At 43.2% G+C, this 21,792-nt stretch overlaps 1 protein-coding gene across 14 annotated transcripts in view; it reads right to left on the bottom strand.

The window, feature by feature from the left end:
* TSPAN14 (tetraspanin 14) overlaps positions 1-21,792 on the bottom strand; it is a 60,240-nt gene that overhangs the window by 19,789 nt on the left and 18,659 nt on the right. For 12 of the 14 annotated variants that reach the window (XM_039872245.1, XM_039872250.1, XM_039872247.1 and 9 more), the window contains one exon: positions 8,489-8,586. In XM_039872245.1, the coding sequence (XP_039728179.1) occupies positions 8,489-8,586 (98 nt within the window). Of the gene's footprint in view, positions 1-8,488; positions 8,587-13,454; positions 13,658-16,576; positions 16,657-20,888; positions 21,198-21,792 lie in introns of those variants that run through there. The other 2 variants (XM_039872239.1, XM_039872242.1) reach the window with 2 other exon arrangements.

The following is a 21,792-nucleotide window of genomic DNA, read 5'->3' as shown; positions in this document are numbered from 1 at the left end:
TGTTTTCATATTATTTCAACAGGACTTAATTGCCTAAAACTGCAAATCATCCAAATGATACAGTCCCACAACAGAATGTTACACAACAAAGAAAATGAATGATCTACAACTACATACAACAGTGTGAATGAATCTCACACACAATATTTAACAAAAGATATCCGACTAGAAGACATGTTACTGATAAGGAAGTGTTATGGATTGAATGTGGTTTCCCTACTCCCACTAAATTCATATGTTGAAGCCCTAACCCCAAATATGATAGATCTGGAGGTGGGGCCTTTGGGTGGTGATTAGGGTTAGAGGAGATCAAAAGGGTGTGGTATCCTTGATAAGTGTCCTTATAAAGAGGAAGAGAGACCAGAGCACTCTCTCTCTGCCATGTGAGCACACAGCAAGAAGGCAGCCATCTGCAAGCCAGGAAACAAGTCCTCATCAGAACCTGACCATGCTGGTACTCTGATCTCAGACGTCCAGAAATGTGAGAAAATAAATGTCTGTTGTTTAAGCCTACGATATTTTGTTTACACTGTAGTTAAGCTTACAGTATTTTGTTATAGCAGCCCAAGCTGACCAAGACAGGAAGACTACTTAGGTGGAAAAGCTATATCTAGTATCTAGTCAAAGTTGCTAGATAGTCAAAAGGGGATGTGACCTGTGGGCCGAGGAGGAATCAGTAACTAAAAAGACACAGGAATGACAGAGACAATGGAATTAGCAAAACTTTTAAAACAAATATTGTAAATATGCTCAGGGATTTAAAAGAAAATATGAGAAATAGAAAATAAAAAAAAAATCCAAACGAAACTATTAGTAATAGAAAATACAATATAAGAAATGATAAATTAACTAGATGATTTAATATCCGATTAGACATTATAGAAGAAGAAAATGAGTGAACTTGGAGACAAAGCAACAGAAACTATCCAAACTAAAGGACAGAGGAGGTAAAAACTGAATAGAGCTCCAGTGACCTGTGGAAAAAACAAGGTGTCTAAGAAAAAAAAAAAAGTAGGGGAGGATGTACATTTGAAAAAAATAATGGTCAAAATAGTCCCAACTTTGATAAAAACTACAAATCCACAAATCCAAAAAGTCCGACAAACCCAAAATAGAATAAACAAAGAAATTCACACTAGCACATGTAATAAAATTGCTGAACTGCAGTAATAGAGAAACTCTTGAAGTGAGCCAGAGGGAGAAAGAAAAGACACATTACATAGAGAGTATACACATATGAGCTATTTTAACTAAATGAAGTAAAAACATATCAAAACGTATTGGATGCAGAAAACATAGCATGAAATACACTAAGAAAAAAGGAAAGATCTAAAATCAATGATCTAATCTTCTACCTTAAGATGCTAGAAAAACAGCAAAATAATCCCAAAGTAAGTAGAAAGGAGGAAATAAAAATATAAGCAAAAATCAAAATAGACTGGAGATGGAAGGTGGCAATAATTGCACAACAATGTAAATGTACTTAATGCTGCTGAACTGTGCACTTAAAAATGGTTACAATTATAAATTTTGTTATATATGTTTTTACCAAAACTTTTAAGGACAAAATTTTTAAATAATTTTTAAATTTTTTTAAAGAAATCAATTAAGTTAAAAACAAACACAACAGTGAAAACATCACCTAAACTAAAAGAAGTCAGATTCCAGAGTCAAATCTAATTTACGGTGACAGGAGGCAAGTGAATGTTTACCTACAAAAGGGGCGAGGAGAATGACTGCAGAAGGGCAAAGGAAGTTTCAGAAGTGGTGGAAATGTTTTCTGTCTTCACTGTGGTGATGGTGGTTACATGGGTAGACAGCTGTCAACTCACTGAACTGTACACTTGAAATGAGTACATGTTATTCTAATTTACACCTCAATAGTGGTTTTTAAAAAAAAGCATTTCTGGGGGGGGGTGGTAAAAAAAAAGGTACAAACGAGATAGGAATGAGGCACCCCCAGGAAGATACAAATCACTCCAGCAACCTGGACCATGCTGACTATGTACTGGCCAAGGGTACAGAGTTACACAAATGCACCAGTTAGTTAGACTTGACACTATCCTGTGAGCATATAATAATTATATGTACCAGGTAATAATCACAATGCACCATTAACAGATTTTCCTTGGAAAGCCTTACTAGGGGTCCCAGCCTCAGATGTGCCTGAGCTGGTGAGATCAGGAGCTGAGGCCTGCAGGAGCTGAGGCCTGCAGGAGCTGAGGCCTGCAGCTCCACAGGCAACTCCTAGTTCTAGAGGAAACTCTGATTAAGCAATCCTTAATCTCTGCCTTGGCAAGCCTGTACGTGGAAAAATACACATAACACCCCATATGCCAAAAGATAAGGTGATCTATTTCCTATGAATTGGGGCAGCCCTTCTACAGAAGCAATTTTGACTGCATAAATATGTCAGGCCACTCAAAACAATGTACATACTTTCTGACTCATTTAATCCCCCTCCTGGGAATCAATCCCAGCAAATATTTTCCCACCTTTCCCCACAGGGAAGAATCTGTATTACAGAAAACTAATCACTAGGATAGTTAAAAAGAAGAATCAGAAGAAGAAAGAAAGAAAGAAAAGAAAATGGAAACAACCTAAATGTCCGAAGTGGGAATTTCCAAAAATACGATCAGGAAGACGATGTAGCAACCTAGAATGTTCTACACTAGGTGATGCTGATATGAAAATGCAGACATCAAGACTGCAAGGACACTCTCATGAGGATATGAAATTACTATGACTACAGACAGGAGAATGGAGCATGGAGGGGGAATGTAGTACAGTTGGGATGCCTTGTGTGGAATTTTCGTGCAATTACAAAAGTTTATTAAATAAACCTTGAAGAGGAAAAAGGTACCACTTCTAAGTAATGAAAATGAAAAGGCACTACATGAATTATTAAAACACCAGATTTTTTCTTTTTGTCTGCATTAATTAACAAGAGGTGGAAGAGGAGAAACCATCTGCACTCAGACCGGAGATCAGGCCTTGGGGTCTGATATTACACGGACAGAGCCCAGCTCACACAAGAGCAATTTTCTATCAGCCAGAATGATCCAGGGACAACAGCCTATCACAGGAGGTGCTAACTCCCCTCTCCCCAACAACGGAGGAGCACAATAAAGGCCAGAGGAAGAGAGTAAGACTCTCCACTCAGAGATGTTGTAAATGGAGGCAAAGGAAGGAAGCTAACCTTTAAGTGCTTCCCCATTAAATCTGCATTGCCTCTCTTGGGTAAGATGACCACATCATATGTCCTGGTTTGCCTGGGACAGTCCTGGGGACACCGGTTGTTCTGGCAAAATTCTTAATAACCCCTTTCACTCTTAAGTTTCCCAATTTGGACCATAAATTTTATGTTCTCCCTACTCATGGGAGGCCTCTGTAATTTTGAAGGGGCCTCAAGTCAGGCTGGTCACAGAGCACCAATGCCCATGACTCTCCTTCTCACTCACATTAAGCTCAGAAGCTCGTTCCTGCATTTCACAAGCAAGGAAGCTGTGGCGCAGACCTGCCCAAGTGACTGAGGAGGGCAATGGCAGAGGGCTCTCCTCTGTAATACAGGCTTTTGTCCATACTCACGAGGGGCCTCAGTTCTTCACTTTCAATCCACCTCTGAAATAGATCCGGGCAAGGGCTTTATCCGAACCTTTGGCAGATTAAACTCAACACTTGTGGTGGGAAACAACCGTGGAATTTCTGGCATTATCTGGATCATCTTTCTAGAGCAGGGATCCCCAAACCCCGGGCTGTGCACCAGGACCAGTCCATGGCCTGTTAGGAAACAGGCCACACAGCAGGAGGTGAGTGGCGGGTGAACTAGTGAAGCTTCATCTGTATTTGCAGCCGCTCCCCAGCGCTAGCATCACTGCCTCAGCTCCATCAGGCATTAGATTCTCATAGGAGCACTGGTTCCTGGTACCAAAAAGGTTAGGGGCCACTGCTTTAGAGGATTCACTCAGGAAAACCAGGAAAGCACAAATTCTTTGTGGAACCAAGTGGGTAAAAATGAACAAAGGGCCATAAACAGCAACTCTAACATACATGTGTCTCAGCTTCTCTTCTTCTGCAAGTCAAAGTAAGATATATATTTTTTTAATCTTAATTACAGTAAAGTATACATAACAGAAAGTTAAGCATATTTAAGTGTACAGCTTAGTAGCACTAAGTACATTCATACTGTCATGCAACCATTGCCACCATCCACAGAACTTTTTAGCTTGCAAAACTGACACTCTGTACCCATTAAACAATAACTTCTCATTCTCCCTTCCCCCTACCCCAGGCAACCACCCTTCTACTTTCTGTTTCTACAAATTTGACTACTCTAGTACCTCGTGTAAGTGGAATCATACAGTACTTATCCTTTTGTAACTGGCTTATTTCACTTAGCATAATGTCCTCAAGTTTCATTCATGTTGTAGCATATAACAGGACTGCCTTCTTTTTTAAGGCTGAATGACATTCCATTGCATGTATAGACCACATTTCGTTTATCCATTCACCCGTCGGTAGATACCTAGTTATTTCCACACTTTGGCTGTTGTGAATAATGCTGCTATGAACATGGATGTGCGGGTATCTCTTTAAGATCCTGCTTTCAATTCTTTGGGGCATATGCCCAGAAGGATAATTGCTGGGTCCTATGGTAATTCTATTTTTTAACTTTTCGAGGAACCGCCACACTATTTTCCATAGCAGCTGCACCATTTTACAATCTCACAAACAGTGTACAAGGGTCCCAAATGCTCTATACTCTCGCCAACATCTGCTATTTTCTGTTTTTTTCCATAATAGCCATCTTCGTGGGTGTAAATTGGTATCATTCTGTGGTTTTGATTTGTATTTCCTAAGTTAAAACTAGAATTTGCACTAGACATAGGTCTAACACAACCAAAGAATGATTATAATGGGGAAAAAAATGTAAAAAGTGCTAGTGCCCTCCAAATGCTATGTTGGCTGAAGCACGGTTTCTCTGACATCCCTGTGATGAGAATCTCATGAAGCCTAGCTCCATGCTCACTGGGAAAACACGCAGTTCAGAACCGAGGCACAGACGTTAGTGGCATACACGTTTCTCACCCCAAGTGAGTATTACCATCACTGGCCTCTTGAAAAAAATCTCAGCACCTTAATTGAAGGGAGAGAAGCTTAAGAAAACTGCTAGAGTGTTGCAGGTATTTGTTATAAAGAATGTTACTGTGAAAATAATTCTGAACTGGACAAATGCTAAATAAATCTATGCTTGTTGCAGCACCTAGAATTGGTCAAAGAAACAACAGATTGCCTTCTGCATATTCAAACCTGCCTGCTGAGCCCAGGTCCCCCATCAACACCGCAATCCTTCTGCTCCACTGCTCATTGTTAGTTCATCAAAACAAAACAAATACTATAAAAAATCTCTGTGCAAAATGATCTATCTGTGCTTTGCTTCAAAATATCCAAGGTGTGGTGGTGGGGTATAAACTAAACAAGATGGATGAGTTGGTAATTTTTGAAGCTAGATGATGGGAATGTGGGCGTTCATTATATTATATTCTATTTTTGTATTTTTCTCCACTTATAAAAGAGAACTTCTGTAAGGAGGTAAGGGCTTGACATCATTTTAGACATTTTCAGCAAATTTGTGAGGCAGGCAGCAGACAAGTGAGATCAATATTTCACAATGAATACACTGAGGCTTACCAAGAAGGTCACTAGTTCAGGTGAGAGTCTAGACTGGGCCCCAGGGGCCTCCCTTCTCAGGCCTCACTCCATATTTTTAGCTCCTGTGCAGATGAAGACAACAAATCATTGCCAAGAACCTAGTGGGAGGAGCTGAGTAGCCTTCCCCAGCCAGGTGCCTGGTCTCCCCCTCTCCATTTCCCCACCAAGTTCTCTTCAGGTCTCATTTTCCTGAATGTTCCTTTTTGTCCCTTCCTGTTCTGCCCCAGTGCACACTAACTGAAAAATGATTAACTCTCAACCACATGCATCACCAATTCTGCAAAACTCTGATAATGCTGCAGTACCCTTCAATCACCAGACTGCTACAGTTCTGGATTCATGAACTCCACTATTTGAATTCAGTGCTGCAAAGGTATCATCAGGCAAGTGAATAAAGCTTCCCTAGAATGTGCTCTAAAATGCTTCTGAAAAAAAAGATACAGAGATACCCTCAGCCACGGCAACAGTCGAGAGTTTCACTCTAGCTGCAAAAACCAGCATGAGTCAGAAGTTGAGGCACAGAGGCAAGCAAGCTCAGCCGGCAGCGGGGATGACGGCTGGATGTAAAAGTGTCCAAAGTGCAAGGCTGCCTGCCTAGGCCAGGTGGCCCTCCATCATACACCTGGCTGGGGGCAGGGAGTCCAGGTAGGGACAAAGGGCTCTCTTCCAGTCAGGGAATAATGCAGGTCTGGTAAGCCATACATCCCGAGGTGGGGACAGCCACTCCTCCCATCAGGAGGGGTCCACAGGAACCACATCCAATGACCAGCACTGCCTGGCCTCAGTGGCAATGATGGGGTCAGTGAAAAGTTGTCTGAGCACAGGAAAAGACCTGGGGTGAATGGACCTGCCACTGAATCCCACCCTGTTTCTCCAGGACAGAAAACCCCCAAAACTTTGAGATAAATTATCAGGAGATGATGCTGTATAATCAAGGGTAAAAGGCTGAGAAGTCTTGGTGAGTCTGCTTTGTTTTCAAGAGTTCCAGTCCTAATAACTATGTATAGTGACAGATGGTCACTAGACTTATTGTGGTGATCACTTCATAAGATACATAAATGTTGAATCACTATGTTTTACACCTGAAACTAATGATAGCAAATGTCAACTATAATTAAAAATAAATGTAAAGAAAAAAGTTTCAGTCCAAGTAGGAAATGGCAAAATCCACAGCAGAGGAAAAATGTGGCATCATGGTCATTCATTCTGTCCCTACCTCTGTGTCTGCCACACACAGACACTGATAAATGGTGCTTGCTTAATGGTTTTAAAAGCCTCTGTGCTTGATCATGTCCTCCTGCAGAGAATCAATCTCTGCCTCCCCCTGGAGCAATCACACTGGCAACACAACATGCTATATCTCCTTTAACCTCTGGACTATCGCCAGCCAGTGCCCAATCGTTCTGCTCCTCTTTCAGACAAGAGTCCTTGAAAGAACTGTCAGGAGTCACCAGTCTCCACGTTTCACCGGCCCCTCAGCCAAGTCCACGTGAGTTTCAGTCCCCCCCAGAGCACGCAACAGCTCTGGTCAAGGTCACCAACCTCCACCTTGTCAAAGCCAGTGACAATTTTCTGTCCTTGTCCTTCTTCACCTCTCTGTGGTTCAGCTGACTGCTCCTCTCTGCTTGAAAGGTTTTCTCTCAAGGTTTCCATGACACAAAACCTCTAGGTCTTCCTTTTACCGTAGGCCACTCACTCACCGCCAACTTTGGGGTGGACTTTCCTCCTCAATCTCACCTCCAGCATTCCGGGGCTTAATATCAAACCTCTCCTCTTCTTAGTCAACATGTTCTCCTGCAATGATCTCATCCAGTCTACCTCTTCTTTTGATGTGGCCAAGACTTTCCTCTCCAGGATGGTCACCGACACAGGAAACTACCACCTCTATGTAACTGGCTAAGAGACCATTTCGAACCCTTCTGCCCCAAAATTCCATCTCAGGACATGGTACCACCATCTATCCTCTCACTATGGAGAATCATTCAAAACTCATATCACACCATCCAACTTATAACCTACCAAGAGTTACTTTTAAAAGTAGAAAATCATTCCAAGTACTTACGGAGAACTGTACGGTCCTACATGACCTGGCTCCTTCGTGCCTCTGTCTTCACCTTTGTCTCCTCTCCCCTGCATTCACTTGGCTCTAGCCCCATGCCCTTCTCTTTGTACCCTGCATATATCAAGCTCATTCCTGCCCCAGGCCCTTTGCAAATGCTTCTCTCCCTGCCTCCATGTGGCTGCCTCTTCACCAGAACTGAGGTTTCGGCCTACAAGTCATCAACTCAGAATGTCCTTCCCTCACCACCCTAACCAAGAAGCTTCCCCGTCCCTGCTCCACTGCTCAGCAGGCTAATACCACTTTTAGTTAAACACAAGCACCACAGGGCAAGGCTTTATTGTCTTTATCCAGTTTACTTTCTAGAACTTAGAAAAGGGCCTGGTCTACAGGCAGAAGCACACAATGCCGATGTCTCATTAAGGCATTTCTCGGACAAGGACGGGGGTAAACAGACACACGTCTGGGCCAGAGCCCGAAACCTTCCTGAACCCCCAAGGCTGGGATAGGAGCCCCTCAGTCTGGTTTTCGATCACTTTGGCCTTCCCCATCAAGGCACTTCAGGGTCTATTTTATAATTTTCTTGTTGCTAGGACAGGACTCATCAACCCTGCCCATCCAGAGGCCCGGGGGGGCCTGACAAGTCAAGTGTGAGAAGAATCCTGATTTATTAAATGAAGGACTAAGCAAGGGGTGCGGCCACTCTTATCCACTCACCCAGAAGACGATGTTGTAACTGAAGAGGAGGTACTTGTACCAGCAGCTGACCTCAGCATTAGAGTATCTATAATAGTGCATCTTCTGAAAAGCAGGATCTGTGGAGAGACATGGGAGCGATGAGGTGGCAGGTTCATTTTCAAAACATCTCCCCAAAATCTGCTCCCCAAGGAAAGGGCAAAGGTAAAGTTCATACACAGACTCCAGAAATCTCCAAATTGTTTCTCTGTGTTTTTACTCATCCAGACACAGTTTTACCATCAATGTCAACTATAGCTTAGTCAAAAATCAGGTTAAGTCAACTTTCCAAAAGCAGCCAAAAGAATAAAAAAATTTGCAAAAGAATGGAAAATGGTAATTTTTAAAGTGACTCCTAAATATCAGGACTTCTGCTTGGAGCCTTCTCAAACATTTATCTCATCACCTCTCCATTGAGTACTGATTTTTCCACTTCATGATGGAGGAAAGAGTTCAGAAAGGTCATGTGACTTGCCCAAGGACAAGACAAAAATGACAGGGCCCAGGATCTGAACCAAGGACGGGGGATTCCATGGTCCACCTTCCTTCCACCTACCGCTGCCTGGGGCAAAACAGCCAGGAGTTGAGGGCCAAACCAAGAAATGGGGGCTTCCCACTGAGAGCCACGTTTGGAAGAAGACAGAAGTGCCAGGTTTGGACATAATTGACAGGTAAAGAAAAGCTAGAATTAAGACTCCATATTCGTTCATCTAAGATTTTCTGAGACAATCTTCCAAGCTCAGCCCTTACACAGGTGAGGAAGGCTGAGCACCGTGCCCTGGACAGAGATCCTGTGAGTCCAGCATTCACTCCACTCCTCCCTCCTCTTCCCCTCCTGCTTAACCTCGCCTACACCCCACCCCCACTCCACCTCTTAACATCCCACTCCACCCAACGAGACCACTGTTTTGGCCTCCTGGGGCTGTAGTAAAGCTTCAGTTACAGAGCACTCTAAACCACATGGAGTGAAGGGTGGGGGTCACTCTTTTTTAACTGTGTCCATCTCCCAAAGTTTCTCACAGAATCCTACAAAAAGTTGGTGCTCTCGAAGGGGAATTTGAAGGTCTCGACCCACCTTTACTACTTTCCTTTTGGAAACCAGTGATAATCCAGGTGAGCCTCTAACCCCTCCACCATGTTCCCTGCAGCATGTCTCAAGCTGACCCACAGAGCAGGGTGAGATCTGTGGCTTACAAGGAATGTTTATCCCCAGCTCCATTTGCCTCCCACTTCCAAGGGTGAGAAGGACAAAACATAATAGGCCCCAAGGCGAAAACAAACAAGGCTACTCCAGCAGTGAGGAGACAACCCACAGTCACCGGTAAGAAACTAGCTTCTGCCCCCTCACCTCGCTGTGGAGTGGCTACTGCAAAATCCGTTCCTATGAGATGGCCTCAGTGGCCTAGCCTCTGGTGTGTAATGTTCTGAGAAGTGGTACCAAGCAGGGACATGAAAATCATATCGCTCTGGAAATGGGTGCTATGACTGCTCAACCATCCTTCCCACCGAGCAGACTCAACAGGCACAGCTTGGATACCACCGTTCACTCGCCCCCTCCCTGCAAAAAAGATGGGAGAGTAGCCAACGCCCTGCTGGGAAAGCCAGTCCTGTCTGCCTCAAACACCAGCCAGGGAGGGGACAGGAACACAGCATCCCACCCCCAACTCTCCATTCCGCTATCAGAAGAGCACTTTCACAAAAGTCCTCTCCAAGAGTGAGTGTGAACACAATGCTGAAGGACACTACTGGACACAAGGACACACAGGAGGCCCGAGCACAGCCTAGGCCACAAGGGGGATGCAAACTGGTGAGCAGGAGCTCCCAGGCAGAGCCCTCTTCCTCCAGCAACACGATCTGACCCCAGGCAAGTCCCTGTCCTCTGAGAGCCTCAGCATCCTCAACTAAAACAGAGCTGTTAGTGACCAATCCTTAATGTCATTAGTGTTGAGACCAGCTAGTAGCATCAGAATGACTGATTCTAAATACAGATTTCACGGCCCTATAACTCTAGAGGTTCTGATAAGTAGGTCTGGGTTGGGACCCAGAAACTACATTTTTAACAGATTCCCCAGGTAATTCTGATATGCCCAACAGACCAGGTATCAGCCTGGGCGCCGAGAGCTGCAGTCCCTGTGGGACTCTTTGCAAAGGTGGAAGGACCCTGTTAGCTGTCGTGGTGCGGTAGGGATGGCTCCTGGTAGGCAACTAACTAAAGGTAACCAATACTCACTCACCCATTGGTTTCGCAGATCACGAAGCCCAAAAGCACTGTTTTGTTTTCCTAGCTACAGATGACTAGATTCATGCATATGGGAGAAAAAAAAAAATTTTAACAAAAACTCAAGTAAGTTTATTGCAGAAAACAGCCAACTTGGCTAGAAATGCCCTATGAAGCAAGAAAATATTCTACATGGTAGAATATTTTGGCCTCCTGGTGCTGCTCCTTTTTATAGACAAGACAATCCTGCTCCTTGGAATGCCAAAGCACTCCCCACCGCTTCATGGTTCCTAGAGAAGCCTGGAAGGTGGGTGGCCATGCCCTCCCGGGAACTGGGCCCCAGGGAATGGGGAACTGGGCTGCTCAGGCATGGTACCCAAAATTCAGGAACCCTAGAGGCTACTCCTTGGACATCACTTAACCTAACCACAGTAGAGAGTTCTCCCAAATGCTTTGAAGTAGGAAACAAAGCCAGACTCCCTCCTTTCTCCAAAGGAGAAAACAAAGAAACCAACTAATTAGCATATGTCTGTAAGCTTCCCACAGTACTGGTGATCCCCGCCTACCCCCTGCCTGGACCTTTGGAAAATGATTACCCTGATGTGGCACAGGGACTATAAAGATCTGTGGTCTCCTTTAGCTCTTCAGTGAAGCATGGAGAACGTGGCAAGGCCACAGGGAGCTTTATGGGCACCCAGGTGGCAGCGGGACCAGCCAGTACTCTGCAGTGCAGATTCCCCACAGCGCACTCACTTCCACACCATCCACTTCCCGCTCTTCTAGAGGCTCCCCGGACCTCGCTCCACAGACATACAACCAACCAGGAAACAACTCTGCTTTCACAGACAGCAGAGTCCAAATCACACCCAGAGAATCTCCACAACCATGACATAAACTCCAGGTAACTTAGACACTAAGAACTATACTAGCCAGGTGCACTCCAGTGAACTAGAAAGAAACACCCTAATTATCAATGACACAAGGTACCAAGCTCATACATGTCCCCTTACACACTTGCCACACACGACTCAGAGCGCTGGCACAGGCAGTGTGTGTTTTTGTTGGACCAGGATAACCCTACGAGGTCTAGGGTCAGGGATGTCCCAGTTACACTTATTTCCCCACTCCGACCCACAAAAGAAGAAACTGTTAAAGGGAAACGTCTTAGTCTTTCTTCACCTACTGTTGAGTCCTTCTCATGTGAAGAAAAGGCAATCAACTGACTAATGACATCGGAGATCTACATCGCCCCACCCCACCCCGGCCCTGCCCCCCACTTAACCTAAGGAGCAGTGAAGAAAGACTGCCTGTTTTGCCGGCCTACGGGGAGAAAGAAGCAGGTCTTGAACCTCAGTGTCACCAGAAGATCCTGGTCTCCACATAGGCACAAACCAGAATTTAAACTGAAGGAGGTAATGGGGAGATTTTTTTTTGGACCCCAAACTAAGCTGCATCTTCCAACACAGGGCTCAATGTTGAGCCCCCGAGATCTGGCTTAGTGGCCGGAGAATCTCAATGAAGGAAAAAAGGCTGATGATACTTCTGAGCCACCACCCTGAGGTGTTAGCTGCATTTACAAAGAACCCCAAGAAGGCGATAAAAGCAGTGGTGCTTTTATCTAGAATCCAGATCTAACCCAAAATTCAGCCAGAATGACTCCAAAGTGACAGTGGTCCCTGACATCCCACTTATTTGCTAAACCAAGTTACATCAGAAGAACTTAGCTCTCTACAAACTAATGTATTTAACACCTAGACCATTTACCTTAAAATATACACAGTCTTAGTTTCCTAAAAGAATATGGATAAATTTTGCCCAAATACTAATCACCACTGCCAACAGAAAAAGATCTCCAAAAGCTATTTTCTGTTTTTTTGCATAGGAAACAATTATCAGAAAAATGTAATTCCAAGTCTTCAAACTATTTCAACAGAATAAAGCATTTGCATGGCAAATAGGAGGCATGTGTTTGTCAAAAATCAACTTTTCAAAACAAAGAATTATTTAAATGTTGAGATAGCTGGTTAGCAACCTGAGAGGAACTAAATAAGCCAGAATCAATCTAAATATTAAAGGATGCATGCAGGCACGCACCCAAAAGAACAGGGTATTTCAGGACTATGTTAATCTCCTTTGCTTTCAAGCCAACAGGAAAAAAACAATCCACAGTACAAAAATATCAATATAAAACAGATAAAAAGTTTTAAAATTCCCATAAAATTAAGAGTAACATTAAAATAAAAAAGGAAACAAATGATGTTATCTACAGCAATTATGACAAAGGGTCAATATCTACAACATACAAAAATTCTGGACATTATACTGAAATGGAAAGACAATATAATTAATGGAAAATATTCACCTTCGCTAGAAATGAAACTTAAAGACAATCCAGAGATATTATTTTACACTTTTAATTTAATAAAATAACCACCACTGGTATTGGGTAGCAATACGGTTACAGACATTCTAACATCTCTTCCCCCAAAAGAGTTGTCATACCCCTAATCCAATAAACTCATAACTAAGAATTTGTCTTAAGAAAATAAACCAAGAGAAGAAAAAGAACATGCATTAAGTATGAAATGTGAACACCATGGTTTGCCATTATGGAACAATTTATAAGCATGTGGTTAAAGGCCAAAATGGAACATGAAAGTATGAAAATAGTTGCATCGGGTAGAGGATTTACAAGTGATTTTCTAAAAAGGTTTCCATTGTCACACTTACCGTTACCACCTTTGTATTATCAATGCAAATTGAAGCCATTGCTGGAGTTGGGGTGGCATGCCTGCTTGGACACTAGGCCCCCAAGGTGATGGCCTCAGCAGTCTGTAAACGGGGCTTGTCTACTTTGGGATTATATTAACCTGTAAGATGCTTTCCTCCTCCTCTTCCCCTTTTTAATTACAAAAGGAGCACAGGCTGAACGGTAAAATATTTAAACAATTCACAATTGTGAAAAGTGAACTGGCAATGAGAAAGCACTAAACAACGGCTTTCAAATTTTGACCACGGCTCACAGTAAGAAACACATTCGACAAAATCGATCCAGTGCATATACTTGCATGCACAACTAAAATAAGTTTTGTGAAACAATACTTCTCCTATCATGTGGCATGCATTCCAGACTTGCTATTTTTTCCTTTGCAAAATTATCCCCGCACATAATCCGAGAATCAACTATTACAAAAGCTGCGCTGAGAAAAACAGCAGCTCCTAGGCCAGACCTTCCCTTTCCCAGGGATACTTTCAACGTCTCACTGATCTTGACATTGTTAAAGAGAAAACCACAAACCCGATATGGCATCACTCATGCTAGGAGCCCATGACACCAAACTGAGACTTAACATCTGGTCTAATTGCAGTTTTATCTCTCTCAGAAACATAATTTTAATCGACTAGTATGGAATTTTCTGGTCAAGCACCAGTAGATAATCTGTCACATGGGCCCTTCTCAATACCCACCTCCCACGGAAAGAAGAGGTCACCTGCTTGAAGAAAAACCTTCTCCTTTCATCCCCCAAAGAAAAGATGTGTCCAAGCCCCAAAATACTCCTTTTTTACCTTTTCTTTTTGGTTGTCCATGGTTTATTGAAAATATAACAGTACAGTAGAAAGATTCAAACAGCTCAGTGTAGTGTTTTGAAATTCATCTTAACTGTAGGCCGGATACCTGCAGTTTGGACAGACTGCCAAAGTCCAAAAGCTTTGGCATTTCTTTAGTGTCGGGATCAACTTCAATGATCTAGGGCTCAGATCTCAGGAACATAATTATCTTCCTTTCTCTGTTCTTCCTGCAGCTTAATGGAGACACCTCTCATGAAGTCTTTCTGAATCCACTTCCTCTGAATCCGCTTCATCAGATGTGTGACATAGACCTCTACCTTGTTACGGAGCTCCTTGCTGGGAACGGTGGTTTCCTCCTGGCTCACCCGCTTGCTGCTGTGGAAATCACTGCCCAGACCCGTGTGCTTCTCGATGAGGACCCAGGCCACCTTCTTCACAGTCTCCTTGCAAACTAGGTCCATTTTGGCAGGTCCTTGGTGAAAGAGGCTAATCCTTTCTTTTCTCAATAGCCCCTGCCCCACCCTTCTTTCTTTAAAAACCTTACATTTTGCACAACCCCTCAAAGTGCCCTTCTAGTTCCTAGACGGGATGCTGGCTGATTCATGATTTGTTTAATAAGGCCAATTAGATCTTCAAATTTATTCAGTTGAATTTTGTTTTCTAACATTGTTTACATCCCAAATATCTCTTAGAAATTTTTCAGTTTTAGTTATTACCTATCCGCTTCCCACCCTGGAAGACAAAGATATAATAACTCTCTTTATACATCTACAAACCACCTCTACCCCCAAACCACCACCTCACACTTCTTTCCCAAATCTCTACTCCAATTATAGTTAAACTATAGCATTGGCTGGAGTAATTTTCAGAGTTTACATTACTATGACCATGTGAGCTATCACAGTGAGCCATATAAACCATGATTACTTTTCTTTTCCTACACAACTTTTTGTTCTCTGGAGTTAATAATTCTCTTATTTTTCTGTTTGCTTAATTTTCTATGATTTCTATCAATATTTAACTCCAAATTCAATAAATCCACTCACATCTGATGTTGTATTTCTGCTTCTTCCAGAAGAAATCTCTCCTGAAGTCTTCTGTGCTGCTTCCATCTGAACTAGAGCACAGAATTCCCCTTACCTCATTTGGGATACAGCCTATGAGAGATCCAGTCTTTGCTCACCTGTGTGGAGAAATCCTTCAGTGCAAAAGGCAAGTTTTCCAGATCCTGTATGTCTGAAAATATCTTTATTCTACCTTATTCATACCTGAATAAAAGTCTGGCTGTATAGAGAATTCCAGGTTGGGAAACAATTACACTGAGAATGATGAAACTACTGCTCTGTTAACATTCTCTCTATTCCAGTGTATTGAGAAGCCCCCAGACCACTCAGATTCCTGATCTTTGTATCTGACCTGTTATCTTTCTCTCTGTAAATTTGCAGGTTCATCCCTTTCTCCCCAGCATACTGAAAAATGAGAGTACTAGTCTAGGTCTATCTTCAACCACCTGGTCCAACAATTGATAAGCCTTTCTAATATGGAAACCAACATCCTTCTCTTCTAGGAAATTTTCTTGATGATTTTCCCACTTGTAATTTTTTCTCTGTTCTCTTTCTGCAACTCCTTCCTATTAACGGGTATGGGAATCCGGACTGTTCCTTACATTTTCTTACCTCTTCTGCTCTATTATCCATCTCTTCATCTTCTTTATTTTCTGGAAGACTCTTTCACCTTTATCTTCTAATAATTCTATTGATAGCTTTGCTCTGACCTTATTTTTTTAACTTTTAGTACTTTTTTGTTTTCAAAATTGTTTTATAGTATCCTATTCTTACTTTCATAGATATATTTCTCTTATCTCTAGGAAAATGTCTATTTGTTTTCAAGATGTTCTTCTCTCTAAATAGAATGTTTAATGTTGCTTTTTTTTTCCAATTTATTTTGCTTCCCTTCATGTTAGGCACTTTTTTCAGGTGTTAGGAATCCTCCATAATCCTCATGCTCAAGTAATCCTCATGACTAAGAGTAAACTGAATGCCTAAGAACTATCTGGAAGAGTTGAGTCCTTAGTCAGGTGAGTTCTTGCTGAGCCATCTGCTGGGAGATCCTCATTTTCAACATCTTTAGTTATTTCCTCTTAGGCCAGTCAGGTTCCCCAGTGAGATCTCTTTTAATCTCCTGCCTAGAAGGGGAGGGGCTGGCTGTTAGTGTTCTAGAAACCAAGTGGGGGTAGAAGGCTGGAGAGTGGAGATGATCTCCATATGAACCTCCAAGAGTACCTGAAGTCTCCGGGTCCTTGGTTTTTCCTTCTGCAGAATGAATCTCCAGCGTCCAGGGAGAGGGGAGAGGCAGTCACCACCCATCATGGAGGAAGGAAAGGGATCTAAGTATCTAACACATCAACTGCTTTCAAACAGTTCTTATATTTAGCTACCTCCAATGCTCCTTTGATCTTCGCCCCCCCACCCAATTAATAAAATGGTGATACCAACACCTACATTTTAAACTGGGTCACTCATCCATCTATTCCTGGCTTGTAAATGTTTTCTTGCTGTTCTCTCCTCTCCTCTTCTCCCTGTTCTTGTACATTGATTCCTTTTTTAAAATTCCCTTTGATTGATTTCTTTTTAAAAATTCCCTTTATCTTAACTTTTGTGGAGTTTTAGGATAAAGTAAAATTAGGTGCCTCCACTCAATCCACCATTTTTACCCAGACCTCTAAAAAGTCTTCAAAATATTTTAATTGCCATCTTTTTTATCGAGCAAAAAAAAAAAAAAAGAGAGGTATAATTTATAACCATATAAAAGAAAGGGAAAAAAGACTGCAGATATAATTAAGGTGACGAATCAACTGACCTTAAAATAGGAAAATTATCTAAACTGGTCCAATGTAATTATGTGAACCCTTAAAAGCAGAGCTTTCTCCCAGCTGAGAGCAGTAGTAAGAGAGATTCCAAGAATGAGAAGAATACAATGCATTGTTTCAGGATCTGAGATATAGGACTCATATGCAAGAACCAGAAAGAGGCTTCAGGAGTTAATGGTAGTCTGGCTGACAATAAGGAAACAGGACCTCAGCCCTACAACAGCAAGAAACTGGATTCTGCCAACAACCTGAGTGAACTCGGAAGTGGACTCTTCTTCCCTAGAGCCTCCAGAAAGAAATGCAGCCCTGCTGATCTCTTGTGAGACTCTAGCAGAGAATCCAGTTGAAATATGCTATACCTGGACAACACTATCACCCACATCCCAAGCTAGAAACCAAGTTATCCTGCTGCCTCCTCTCTCCCTCATACTCCAGTCAGCCATTCACCAAGATTCATCCTTCTCACTTGGCATTCGAGGCTCCAAAATTAACACCTGACCTGGTCACAGACCCATCCCAAGGAAGGGCAGCCATACTGCCAAGGAAGCTAGGGGTTCTGCTGCACCTCCATAGAGTACACCATAGGCCCTGAACATTCCTACCATCATAGAAAGGAGTCCTCAGAGCCCACTGGGTGCTGGGAACATTCAGACAGGGCAAAGGAAAAGGTGAGAGGGCCCAAAGGGAGAAGTCTAGGAGGCGACAGATGAATGCATGTGGGGGGAATAGGTTCCAGTAAGAAAGAGGATCACAAAGGCAGGCCAGAACAGGCTGCCTCCCTGTCCATAGGAATCCTACATGGAGGAAAGGTGTCTCTCAGCCCCAAAGCACTGGCACCCTCTGAGAGGGAAAGGAGGGGCTCAAATCCATGAGCTCCCCACTCAGTTCTGACTCATCACTCTGAGAGTAAGAAGTATCTATGTCCTACTCTAACCCATAGCCTTAGGGCCCAAATCCCTATACCCAAGCTTTGCCAGAAACAATGGAAATTGGAACAGGGGCAGTAATCACTCATAGGGATCCAGAAGTTTAACACTTACCACAGGAAGATACTACAAGGCCACTCAGGGGTTAGAGTGATGGGGCAAGGGAGGTTCCCAAAGTTCTAAGACCCTCAGTCCCTTGACTGCTAGCCCTGAGATGACCTTCATGTGGAGGTCTAAGAAAGCCTAGGCCATGAGTTATGAGCCCCACCAGGCTCTCCGACAGGCATGGGGTTCTAGGTCCTTGGCTTCCTGTATGATACTCTGAACTAGCAAACAGCTTTATGAGTTTCCACCAGCAAAAAAACCACAACCCCAAACCTGCTAAGTTTAAGGAGCACCAAGGGGCCTCTTTGTTAATATGGTGAGGAGACATTTGTCTATCTCAGTACTGCCATCGGGAAAGAAGGAGGAATGGATGTGGGTCAGAGGAGGAAAGCGAGGAGGCGATGTCTCAGTGAGAGAAATGCTGGGCCTGGAATGGAGGTCACCTAATCCAGTGATTTTCAAACTTACTATTTTTATTACTTTTTAAGCTATAGGAGTCTTTGTTAAAAAAAAACTCTGACCCAAAAACCCAGCATGAAAGTGGCCAGGTCACTTGTCAGTTCAGGTGGCTGGGAGGAAAGGGGAGGTTCTGTGAGGTACACACTTGAAAAAGATAGGCCTGGTCGGGCTGATCCCGAATTCCACAGAACATCAGAATCACTCAAGAAGCTTTTTCCAAAATGCTCATGAGACTTCAATGGGACTGTGACAGACCTGGAAATTCACATTTTTAAGAGCTGTCCTTCAAAGCAGTCAGTCTAAAGAAACCCCCACTGGCCAAGTCTGAAACAATCGAGCATCAAAATAAACAATAATAGTAATGGATTTTAACTCTAAATAAGAATCCATGAGTCCATTCTAAGATATAAATAAATGGATAAACAAATGGGAGAGAAGGGAAACTTCTTTACAGCATTATACCAAATGATAAATGTAGAAGGAATTAATCGAATTAAATCATCACCATTCAGCAACCATAACAGAAATAAATGATTCCATTAAAAATAATCGATGGGTTCTGTCTTAGTCTGTTCTGGCTGCTGTAACAAAATACTACAGAATGGCTAGCTTATAAAGAACAGAAATTTATTTCTCACAGTTCTGGAGGCTGGGAAGTCCAAAATCAAGGCACCAACATGGTCAGGTGAGGGCCTTCTTCCTGGTTCAAAGCTGGTATCTTTTTACCATGTCCTCACATCCTCACATCCTCACATGGTAGAAGGGGCAAGAGAGCTCTGTGGGGTCTCCTAAAAGGGCACTAATCCTAGTCATAATGGCTCCACTCCCATGACTTAAGTACCTACTAAGGGCCCCACTTCCTAATACCATCAAATTGAGTATTAGGATTTCAATACTAAATGAATGGGGGAGGGGGTCACAAAACATTCACACCATAACAGGTTCTAAAGCTAGTTGATGAAAGCCTGATGAGAAATGACATAGTCACATGGTCTCAAAGTCTTTCCTTATAAGACACTTAGTAATTACAAAGAGTACAATAGCAACTCAGCAGGGGAGAAACAAGCAGATATCACCTTAACCAAGTGTGATCACTGTCATCATCAACCATTATGAATCAAGCCAACATCAGTCCCTCCCGAGGGGATGCACTGAGGACACCTCGCTTCTGTGGTATTCCTGATGAAAATGTATAACCTGAATCTAATCATGAGGAAAGATCCAAGAAACCCAAATTAAGGGAGATTCTACGAAATGACTGAACTCAAGTCAAAATGTAGTTTGCGGTCATTTTTCTTAAAAAAAAAAAAAATGGAGGGAGTGGTCAGATAAAACATCTAAGCAATGAACAAGCCTAGGGCTCAAACACAGATCTTGAGAATGATTCATCAAGCAGCTCATTCAACTGCATTGGCAGCATCAGGGCAGCATCAGGATGGTACTGGCTCACCCAGGTGAGGCAGGGCTAGGTCACCCACAGCTGCTGGCCCCAACTTCTCAAAAGCTAAGCAAAAGGAGGCCCAGCATTCCTGGCTTCATAGCTGCTTTCCCTCTGCTGTTGAAGGGGAAGCTGCCAGTTCATGGAAGGATGGAAAGCTCAGCCTGCCACAGTGCACAGTGCCCTGTGCCCTTATTATCATGGTAGGCCTGTTTCTGAAAACCTAAGTCCACGAGAAATGTCTACACCCAAAAGCCAGCTGCACACAAAATGTGGAGAATCTGGACCCAGTTTATAGTGACATCTCCAACGTGGACAAGAACCCTGGAGGCCAACGTGCCCTAAACTCCAAACCTCAGGAGGATTGGACTGGGTCCTCCTCTATCCACTCTGGAATTATCAACTAAAGACCTGAGGGCTAAGGGCTCCCTAGACTGGCAGGACTGAAGACAATCTGCACAGCAATCCATCAGGACACAAACTTTCTCTGCTAGTCCCTCAGGGTGAAAAAGCTTTTGTTGTGAGAGACAAACACCTCAGGACTTGTTTCTGCATGTTCAGGCACCCACTGAGTGTGAGGCACCAAGCATAAGGCTGTAGAGACCAAGAAGTCAGAGTGAGACCCATGTGTGACTCAGGGCACACTTCCCTCTACTAACTGGGGAGTCAGGAAGGTGCTGGAGGGCAGGACTGGGCACCAGAAGGAAGGAGGAGGTGGGAAACTGGTCAGGAAAATGCTGCACAGAGCAGATGGTTTAAAAGTGAACTAGATGAGTATTCCAGATGTAGACACTCACCAGTTTGGGAGGAACGGCTGTGCTCTGAGATACGGAAACCACACTGCAAACTGGTATGGCCACAGCCAACAAGACTCTCCATTGCGGACTATCAACAGAGCCCTAGTATGTCCCCATTTCTGTAGGTGGTACCAAGACACAACTAAAATGGCTGCCCTTGCAGGGTTGAAATGGTTGAGGTGGGAGTGGCTCCTGAACACCACAGATGTTCCGAGTGATGAGTAGGGCTGCTCCTGGGGAGAATTAAATTCTGCTCCAATAACTAGGTCTTCAGCAGCCGTTAAGGGAGTTACTCCAGTCTAGTGCAAGGATTTGACCTGCATGTCTAATGAAGATCTAAAATGTGCTCTCTGTAGGAGTTGCCCTACCCCCGCCCTCCTCTCCCCCTACACAAAGAAACTACAAGAAAATTTAGAATTATACACATTTACTCCTTTTCTTCGATTTTTTTCCATGCCTGAAAGGTATAAAGATTGTGGTTGTAGGATGTTAAAAACTTTTGTATCCAAAATTGCAATCTGCTACAATATACTGTTTGAAGACAAACAACCCACTCATTTCACTCCAAGGATAGCATTGGGAGCACCCTCTAACACAGCTGGGGCACAGCCTGCCTCCTGGCCTCCACTGAGCAATGCAAACAGCCTAGGGAAAAGGATTCACAGAGCTAATAAAACTTCCCAAACAAGCTATGAAAAGGGAAGCCTGCTGGAGGGGAAAAAAAAATGCACTGAAAACATCAAAAGAAAAGAAATGAGGGGTTGAGGAAGGAACAGATTTTTTAAAAATGCAAATCAGTGGTGGGAAACTTAAAAAATCAATGGCTGAGCAGAATCCGGCATCAGCTGAAGATCCATATAGTTCAGTCCCAGAAAAGGGGGCAGGAAGGGGTAAGGTGGCCAGC

Source organism: Pteropus medius, unplaced genomic scaffold, assembly GCF_902729225.1.
Source record: "Pteropus medius unplaced genomic scaffold, Ma_sr-lr_union100, whole genome shotgun sequence".
NCBI classification, from domain to species: Eukaryota; Metazoa; Chordata; class Mammalia; order Chiroptera; family Pteropodidae; genus Pteropus; species Pteropus medius.
Note: the sequence above shows the minus strand (reverse complement) of the source record. Positions and strands in the feature narration are given on the sequence as shown.